Source organism: Daphnia carinata, unplaced genomic scaffold, assembly GCF_022539665.2.
Source record: "Daphnia carinata strain CSIRO-1 unplaced genomic scaffold, CSIRO_AGI_Dcar_HiC_V3 NW_026452937.1___fragment_2___debris, whole genome shotgun sequence".
Taxonomy (NCBI): Eukaryota; Metazoa; Arthropoda; class Branchiopoda; order Diplostraca; family Daphniidae; genus Daphnia; species Daphnia carinata.
The window spans coordinates 14,233-24,356 of record NW_026712465.1 but is presented as its reverse complement, the minus strand read 5'-3'; the positions used below and the strand labels follow the sequence as shown (position 1 = coordinate 24,356).

Here is a 10,124-nt window from a genome sequence, read left to right as displayed (position 1 = left end):
GTAAAAACGTCAGAGTGTTTTGGACACCGGCATGCACGACTGCCTAGAAGAAGGACCCAATCTGAACCCGGACATTCTCGACGTGATGTTACTGCTTAGATTGAATCCAATCACCTGGACAGCTGACATCAGACAAGCTTTTCTCATGGTGAAGCTACAGTACCCACCAAACGATTAGGTACACCCCTCTTTTTTCAATGTATTCTTATGGCGCTACGTGTCTCGGGAAAACTTAAATATCTTTTTAACAGTTAGAGCTAGATTTTTTTTTCTTTTTTCCTCTATCAGGAGAAATAACACTCTACTCTCCGTGTAGAGTTTGAGCGAGTTCACTCCGAATTAAGGTTGCATTCGATCCTTGATCGATATAAGCAATAGCTTTTAGCCATACTTTTGGGCCCTCCACTATTACTGTTGCCGTTTGGACGTATACGCCACCAAATAGGCGTGCTTCCATTGAAAGAGGAGCGTCATCTGCTACCTTTACCATTGGAGATGCTACTACTGTTGCCGTCACCGATTTCGGATTAGCTGGTCTGTTGCAGATGGCCGTGTGGTGATCTTTTCCACATTTGTAGCACTTGCTTTTGCTCCAACACTCTTTCACTGGATGATTTTCCAACACCTTTTTTCTTTTTTGACTTGCTCAATTTTCTTTTCTAGTGTAACATTACATTTGGTCGGGGGGTGTTTATAATTACAAAATAAACCTTCTTTTTTCCAAGCTAAATTGTTTCCAGTACTTCGGATTTCTTGGGTATTCAGTTGCAGTCCCTGTGACTGCTAACTCAGCTGCCGTTGGCGTTGTTGCAAACGTAACTCGTTGTGGTTACTCTGGTGCCTCTGGTTTCGTCTTTTTTTTTCGTGTTTCTCTGTGGAATAAGCATATTGTCACGTGGTCAATGACCACGTTATGTGATCCGGTTAGTATGCAATGCTACCCGGACGTGTGACGTCAGTGTTTTCCCCCTTATATAGTCCCCCGTGGTCGTGTATCAGGTTTCAGTCTTAGTTTTGTGAACCGTCAATACAACATACTGCTACATGGTGGAGATGCAGAACCTCTGGTAAGTCTCTTTTGTGGTTGTATTTCTGTTCGATTCTGTGCTACGGAGGCGGTGGCTGTCAGGGACTCCTGAGAGTCGACGACCCAACTGGTCTTAGCACCTTAAATTGTTGGGGTACGGGGTCACGGCTCCGACCGTAGGGCAATCGGGGGAAGCATAACGAAGGAGAGACGCCGGGGAAAAAAACGGGGAAAAGGGCTAAGGCGGGGCAGTGAACCGTGAGCCGAAGAGTTCGGCAAGAAGCGGAGAAGTAACCGTGAGCCGAAGTGTTGGGCAAGAAGGGGAGGAGTGAACCGGGAGCCGAAGAGTTCGGCAAGAAACAAGCGGTGCGAGGATTGCGGGAGGTAGATGATAGGAGAAGAGGACGTAAGGAGCGGGGAGAGAATCCGAGACACTCGGGGACGGTTCGTGGCACGGGGTAGTTGGGGGATACCCGAGATCGTGAGTACATCTCAGGGGCGGGCGAGGACGCGCAGTCGACCGCTGAGGGAAAGCGGAACGGAAGAGCGAGGAGAAATAGAGGACGGGGCTAACGAACAGGAGCAGCGACCAGCATCCGTTCGGCAGGAGTATCATCTCACATTCAGTGAGGAGGAAACTGAGCGGTGGGAGGACGCCGAAGAGGAAGAAGGATCGGGTGAACACGAAGAAGAGCAGCCAGAGTGGGATTTCGCGGATTTCAGAAGAAGATCATCGAATATCAGCAGCTTCATCCAGGGATTCAGAGCAGCTCAACAGCAAGGGGGCGCAAGGCACGCGATGGCCGCACAGATGAAATTCCAATCCCCACCCACCTTCGGGGGGAAGGACGGGGAAGACGTCGTGCAGTGGATGCATCGATACGAGAGAATCGGAAGGTATAATCGATGGGGAAATGAAGAACTTCGCGACCACGTGGAGCTGTCGCTGTCCGGGGCAGCGCAGAAGTGGTACTCATACAAAGAGGCCGCGGGACAACTAGCAGCCGAATGGGAGGATGTTGCAGGACCACCAGTTGTACCAGGAGTTAAAACACAGCTGTTGGAGCAATTCAAGTCAGTCAATTAGAACCCATTCAATGAAGCGAATCTGAGAGAACGCAAACAAGGAATCGAGGAATCCACGATCGAGTATTTTTACGACATCCTGGATTTATGCCGCAGAGTAGACCCGAATATGACCGAAGCTACGAAATTTGCGCACCTATGGAGAGGACTCAAGCCAAGTTTACTAGAGAAACTCTGGAGTTTGAAACCCAACTCATGTGACGAATTCCTCCAAGAAATTAAGCGGTATCAGGAAATGACGTCCCGAGCGAGACACGAGGAATGGGCGATGGGCGTGGTCGGAAAACAAACACCGACGACGGAAAGTGAGAGAATGGACCGAATAGAAAAATTGCTAGAGGGACTAATGGGAGCCGTGGCATCAAGGAACGCATCAGGGGCAGCCGCACAGCAAGGAGAAAGAGCGGAGAGTCAACAGTATCGGTCGGATAACCGATCGATACTGAAATGGACTCCGGAGGGGAAACCTATCTGCAGCAGATGTAAGACGGAGGGGCACATCGGGAGAGAGTGTCCAACAAGAGCAAACGGTCAGGGAGGCCTGAGGGGTCGGACGCCGGAAGGACAAGTCGTATGCTACGGGTGTGAAGGGATAGGACACATACGTCGCGACTGCCCGAGCTCCCAGCGAGAAGGAGGGGCACCGCAACAGCAACGGCAGGTGCGATTCGCTGGAGAGGGTAAGCAAGTAATTGGTCTAGTAGGGACAGAACATGGAGACCCGGAGGTGCTAGTATGGCCAATTCTGAAAATCGACATCCAGAGGATGGTAGCACTGGATGTGTTGTGCTGGAGAAAACGGGTGGCTGCCGTGATAGACACAGGGGCGGTAGTGTCCGTGTGTTCGCCCAAATTAGTGAGAGAACTAGGGATAGCAGTGACACCATGGCGCGCAAGTCGTCTAGTATCAGTTGACGGCAAGGAGATTCGACCGGGAGGAGCCGCAAGACTGTCAGTATCGGATGGGAGGATGACCGTCGAGGGGGAGGCTTTGGTTCTGGACGGCGACATCGACTTACTTCTGGGGAAGGACATGTTGGAAAAGTTTGGAACTCGGATGAAGATTGGGGCGCTACCGGAAATCTTCATTGGAGACATTGCTCTCGGAGCACTGGTGGAGGAGACGATGGAGGAAGCACCGAAACTAGTAGTCCAGAAAGGATGCTGGGTCCCACCCCGATCGATGAAAGTAGTCGCAACTCAACCACTAGATTTGAAAGGGTTTGGCGAAAGTGCACTGGTGGAGCCATCCCAAGCATTGCAGAGGACGAAAAGGGTGTCGACGGGAAAGGTTCTGGTTAGCGGCATGGGAACAATCGGACAGATGGCGATAACCAACTTATCGGACCACCAACAATGGATGGAAGAGGGGACGGTGTTAGGAATAATCGAGCCGGTGACCGAAATCAAGGAAGGAAATACGCCAGGAGCCGTCGTGACAGCAGGAGCAGAGAAGGAAGCGCTTCGGGAACACGAATTTGAAAGCAGGATTGGAGAAGGATTAACGCCGACAGACAGAGAAAAGATCCGAGAAGTGTTAGTAGAATATGGCGACTGTTTTTCGTGGCCCGAAGACCAACTAGGACTGTGTACGGCAGCAGAGCATACAATAGATACCGGGGAAGCAAAACCAATTCGGCAACCACCCCATGCTCGGGCATGGAAGGAGAGAATCATTATAGAAGCTCAGTGCAAGGAAATGGAGAAAGCAGGAGTTATCGAACCCTCGAACAGTCCATGGGGAGCGACGGTGGTCCTGGTCAGAAAGAAGGACGGGACGTGGAGATTTTGTGTTGATTACCGGCGCCTAAATGCAGTGACAATAAGTGATGTGTATCCGCTACCGAGGATAGAGGAGACTCTGGCACGATTGGAAGGTGCGGCGTTCTTTTCAATCATGGATTTGCAGTCAGGATACTGGCAAGTGCCCATTAAGGAAAGTGACCGTCCGAAAACGGCGTTCGTCACAGCGGATGGGCTGTACCAGTTTAAGGTGATGGCAATGGGGCTGTGTTCGGCACCTGGAACTTTTCAAAGAATGATGGACGTGGTATTAAGTGGTCTCAGATGGACAACGTGTCTAGTTTATCTGGACGATATTGTAGTGTACTCTCGGTAGGTGGACGAACACGTGCAAGGGCTGCGCGGGGTACTGGGACGTCTGAGAGGGGCAAATCTAAAAGTGAAGGTGGAAAAATGTACGTTTGCCCAGCCACAACTACGGGCGTTGAACATATCGTGGATAAAAATGGGGTTTCACCGGATCCGAAGCAAGTGCAGACAGTGAGAGACTTCCCGCACCCTTCGGTGGATGGTTCCAGAGCGTCGAAAGTGAAGAACATAAGGGCGTTTCTAGGCATGTGTTCGTACTATAGAAGATTTATCGACGGATTCGCCAAAATCGCCAGACCGCTACACGATCTTGTGGGCGAAAAAAAACATTTATCTGGGGGGAGGAGGCCATGGAAAGCTTCGAGGCTCTTAAGAACGCGCTAATGGGAGCTTCGCAGTTGGCGTACCCGGATAACACAAAGCCCTTCGAAATCCATCCCGACGCTTGCGAATACGGGATCGGGGCGGCCTTAGTACAGAAGGGGGAGAAAGGGGAGAGGCCAGTTGCCTTTGTCAGCAGGCTATTATCCCGAACAGAGCGAAATTATTCCATTACGGAGAAGGAGTGCTTAGCCCTGGTTTGGGCGGTGAAGAAATTCCACAGCTACATCTGGGGGACAAAGGTGAAAGTGGTGACGGACCATCACGCCCTTTGTTGGTTAACAACAAAGAAGGATTTGGCGGGCAGATTGGCACGGTGGGCATTGTCCATACAGAACTATCAGCCCGAAATTGTGTATAAAAGTGGGCGGCTCCATGAGGACGCTGATGCACTATCTCGGTATCCGATGGATGGGATAGAAGACAATGACGACGAAGAGGACCTGCTACCGGTATACACGACAGCATGGGAGGAGGAGCGTCGTTGGACGAGGGAGATGCAAGGAGCAGTCCCGGGATGGGGGAGGTACGCAGGCAACTGGAAAGGAGTACAGCCGTGGCCTACAAAAATTTCGTGCTGATTAATGGACTACTGCATCGCCGAACCTTGGGTAAACAAGGAATGAGGTTGCGTCTATGCGTACCCCCGGATCAACGGTTGGAGATTTTAGACGCATACCATGGCGATCGTTGGGCTGCGCACTTAGGGGTGAAGAGGACGCTAGGGCGGATAGAGGAAAGATACTACTGGCCACGCTTACGACAGCAGGTACTAAACTACGTGCGGGCATGTCCGCAGTGTCAGGCAAGAAAAAATCCGCCAGTAGAACCTCAGGGACACATGGAAATCATCCGCGTGGAGAGACCTTTCGATAAAGTTGGGATGGACATATTGGGGCCTTTTCCCGTGTCGGTGGGGGGCAAAAAGAATATCATCGTTGCGGTAGATTATCTCACCAAGTGGGCTGAGACGAGGGCCGTTCCAACTGCGACGGCCCAGGACGCGGCTGAGTTCTTCGTCGAGGAGATTGTCTTACGGCATGGGGCGCCGGAGGGGGTGGTTACCGACTGTGGAAAGTGTTTCATCGCGGAGTTCACAATGGAAGTCATGCGTCTAATGGAGGTGGACCATAGAACGACAACTCCTTATCATCCCCAGGCAAACGGCCTGGTAGAAAGACTAAACCACACATTGGGGGACATGCTATCGATGTATAGAAACAGCACACACACTAACTGGGACGATATTCTGCCCTATATTACATTCGCGTACAACTCTAGTGTTCAGGAATCGACCGGAAAGACACCTTTTTACCTTCTCTACGGCAGAGAAGCGCGGTTGCCGGCGGATGTAGTGATGGGAGTACGCGCGACGCCTCTTGCAGAGGATCCTGATGCACTGGCCCGGAATGTGGAAGCCGCGAGAAAGATGGTGAAAGAACGATTGGTACAGGTACAGTATCCTGCATAAAAAGAAGAACACCCGATTTTATTTTTAAAAGCCATCTATGGGCAAAATATATTAATTATTGACCTTTTTTAAATAAGTTAGGGCGGGTTTGGCGCAAAAACGCTATAAGTTGGGAAGGGTAGTTTTAAGTCCAGACACCTTTTGCTAATGCCTCAGGTGTTACGAAAAAAATGTCTGGAAAAAGTAGAGTCTAGTCTTTTTTTGTTAGACCCCCAACCCTCATGCCCCAGGCTAAGATGAAAAATATCTAATGAAAAAAATATCATCCTTAGTCACCCACTTTGTTCAACAGCGACTTTACAGCGCGGAAAAAATTTGGTCTCTTATCGGGATTGAACCACTACTATCCGTGTCTGAATACGAACCTCTACCACTGAGCTACAATTTCTCAAGATGTTGTCTTATCAATACCTATATATTCGTTTATTTCATGGAGGTTGAAGGGGAAAATTTTTTACTATTTGTAAGTTATATTATTTACAAACGATGCTTCAGAACGACATGATGTATAAAAGTAATTTAGTATGTAAAGTCTTGAACACCGATCTCCCGCGTCACAAGCCGATACTCACCGCTTACGCCCCATAATGCCTAATTAGATCGACAGCATATAGCACTGCTTTTTTTGTATTCATCCTCCATATCTTTTTATAAGCAAAAGTATAGACTATAATGAGAAAAAGTAATAGCTTAGTGGGATAGGATCGGATTCCGATACGGATTGCAGCGGTTCAAACCCGATAAGAGACGAAATTTTTCCCGCGCTTTAAAGTTGTTGTTGAATAACGTCTGCGACTGAGGATGATACTTTTTTCATTAAATATTTTTCATCTTAGCCTGGGGCATGGGGGTTGGGGGCCTAACAAAAAAAGACTAGACTACTTTTTCCAGACATTTTTCGTAACACCTGAGGCATTAGCAAAAGGTGTCTGGACTTAAAACTACCCTTCCCTACTTTTTGCGTTTTTGGCCAAACACAGGCCGAACCAATTTAAAAAAGGTAAACAATTCATATTTTTTACCCATAGATGGCTTTTTAAAAAAAATCGGGTGTTCTTCTTTTTATGCAGGATACTGTACAAGAACGGCAGAAGCGGTACTATGACGCAACTCGGAGAGCTACACCGGAATTCAGCCCAGGGGAAGAAGTATTGGTGTACAAGCCGTTCCGGAAGGTGGGGAGAGCCGAAAAGTTACTTCACCGGTGGCTAGGACCATTCGTGGTGGTACACCGGGCGTCGGCATTAAATTACGAAGTAAAGAGACCAAGTGGTCGACAGACAGAACTGGTGCACGTGGTGAAAATGAAAAAATTTGTCAGAGAGGCCGAAACTAGAGAGACTATACCCCGGGACGAGGAGGTGCAAGAAGCTCGAAGTGAAAGGGTTGAAGATCAGGTGCGTCGATCGACACGAGCCCGGATGCCACTGGTACGATACGGACAAATGCCGCAGGCGGCAGTGGGGGCTCTTCTCCTTCTGCTAGGACTACTGGGACCGCTGATGGGGGTACAACCCAGTCAAGGACATTCCCAAGAGGCTTTCGTGAGGGATGGAGTAATATTCCAATTACAAGGGGAGGTCTTCTTTAGTGACTCGGAGTGGGTAGTAGTGACCGATGTCTCGTTCGGACCCATAGAAAACGCCCTGAACAAACTGCACCTTTGGTTCACCGACTCGGCCAAGAAGAAAGAATCGCAGACGGAGGAAACGAAATGGAGTGCACGGTTACGGGCGCAGATGGTGGAAAGGGCGACGGACGGGTTGGAGCTATTTGGACTTGTACGTGAACGGTACGACACGCTGCGGGAGGCGGTGGCCGGAGGGCCCAGGAGGGCCAAGAGAGGTATTATCGACGTCGGCGGTACCGCACTGCAATGGCTGTTTGGGGTGGCGACAAGTCAAGATCTAGAAGAACTTAATGGTCAGCTGCAAGCCTTGGGAGGAGAAACGTCGGGGATAGTAGGTGCGGTGGCTCATCAAGCAACGTTAGTGAATGAGACATTACGAGAACTCGAGGAACATGTACTGGCCATGCAGCAGCTGGACAGAGCGCACCAATCACTGGAGAAGGAATTCAACAAATGGAGACAGAATGTGGTGAGTGCCGTGAACGCCCTAGAGAGTCAAGTGATTATGACGACGAGGGTGGATGAAGCCTTTCGAGCTGCTCAGAAAGTTCTAGACTGGGCCAGCATGGCATTGGAGGACATCGGCATTGGTCTCGCCCTGTTGGCAACCGGCAACCTACCCCCGGAACTTTTCCCACCTACTCAACTGCGATCGGTTCTTAAAGAAATTCGAGCTTCTTTGGCGATGGGTTGGGCACTAACATCTGCTTTGCAGAACGGTGACCTGTGGAGGGCATACCAGGAAGCCCGGGTCGTCGTAGCGGCAACAACAAACGGGCTTCGGCTATTCATTCATCTGCCAATAATTGAGATTACTAAGACATTTGAGTTATATCGAACATTTGTGTTGCCAGTATTTAGTGCTGCAGGTAACGCGGGTCTTCATTACGCACCCATTCCCGCATTTCTGGTGGTAGGGCGGGATCGGCAAACATTTATTGAACTGACGGAAACCGAGGTACGCTCTTGCCAGGGAAGGGCAAGCTCGGTATGTCCGCCCAGTAAAGCTATCAACCGGAAAAATTTTAAGAAGACTTGTGTGATGGCGCTGTTCCTGCAGGATACTGACAAAAAGAAGACGGAGTGCGATCATGTTGTAGTAGAATGGAGAGGACCTGAAGCCATTTACCTGGGCCACCGGAGATGGGCAGTATCAATGAATAATCTACGCTCTCTTGTAATGGAGTGTCCCCAACAGACAGATTCGAGGGATTCTTCGAGAGCAGAGCTGCCGTTGGTCGGCATTGTCGAAATCCCACACGGTTGCTCCATTCAAACTGATGAGTGGATTTTGCAGGCCAGTAGGCAACACTCGTTATCATCCACTAGGAAGGGGAACGACTTTGTGCCACGTCTAAAAGAGGTAAACTGGGCTGTAGCTACAGACGCCCAACAACAAGGAAGCATGACGAGCGGGAAATCTACGAACTCATCGCTGCAGGCTTCATTAGAGGCGTCCTTGAAACGGATCGGCGGCAGTCTGACGAACGCAGCTAGTTTTGGTAAAACTATTCGTGCTTTGGAAGTAGACGACTCGGAGAGGGAAAAACGAGCAGCGGAACATCATAAATATCCATTCGAGCTATGGGGTGTGGGAGCAGCGTTGTTTATGGTCAGTGTGGCTGTGTGCAGTATCCAGTGGTGCCGAGGGAGAAAAGGAGACGTTAATATGGCTGACCTTCGGGAACGCCTACGGATGGTGGAGGAGTTCGTCGAGGAAGAAGCTGAGAAGCGACGCGTGCGGCGGTGGAGTACCATGCATTGCCTTACGGAAATAGACAATCGTATGGCAGCGCATGAAGAGGCTTGCTTGACGACACTGCGCAAGCTGGAGTCGTCCTTTGAGCATCTGGCATGAGGATGATTTTTTTGTGGAGGGGGGGGGGTGTCATGTGGCCTGTACCATGTAGCAGTGTCCCCGGTTTTCTTTCGGTTTATACCTTTTGTTTGTGTTGTTTGTTTTTTAGTAATGCATTCGGGGACGAATGCAGCTAGAGGGGGATGTCACGTGGTCAATGACCACGTTATGTGATCCGGTTAGTATGCAATGCTACCCGGACGTGTGACGTCAGTGTTTTCCCCCTTATATAGTCCCCCGTGGTCGTATATCAGGCCTCAGTCTTAGTCTTGTGAACCGTCAATACAACATACTGCTACAATATTCCCAGTCTTCAGCTATCGAATCGATGAAAATAAAGAAATCTTTCAATGGTATCTGTGACAGTCTGGTCTCTCCGTGCCATCTTGATATTAGCTCAATTGACAGTTTTCTTGTGATGATCTCCATAATGGCTTCATTTTGAGCTGTAGGCTGTTCTAGGTTGCCGAGATTCAAAGCATGGCCCATTGCCTTGTCGTGTAGTTGTCGTAAGGGTTTGTGGTCCTCTTAACGTTCTACTTTTCTTAGTTCTGTAATG

The 10,124-nt window shown here is 49.6% G+C and overlaps 1 protein-coding gene across 1 annotated transcript; it reads left to right on the top strand.

The window, feature by feature from the left end:
- Positions 1 to 7,632: 7,632 nt before the first annotated feature.
- Positions 7,633 to 9,601, top strand: LOC130688124 (uncharacterized). Its single transcript, XM_057511113.2, has one exon. The coding sequence runs from the start codon at positions 7,817 to 7,819 to the stop codon at positions 9,563 to 9,565; it is 1,749 nt and encodes a 582-aa protein (XP_057367096.2). The 5' UTR covers positions 7,633 to 7,816; the 3' UTR covers positions 9,566 to 9,601.
- Positions 9,602 to 10,124: the final 523 nt, after the last annotated feature.

Coding starts and splice junctions, on each gene's coding strand:
- LOC130688124 (XM_057511113.2), top strand. CDS start 7,817: ATGGTGGAAAGGGCGACGGACGGGTTGGAGCTATTTGGACTTGTACGT.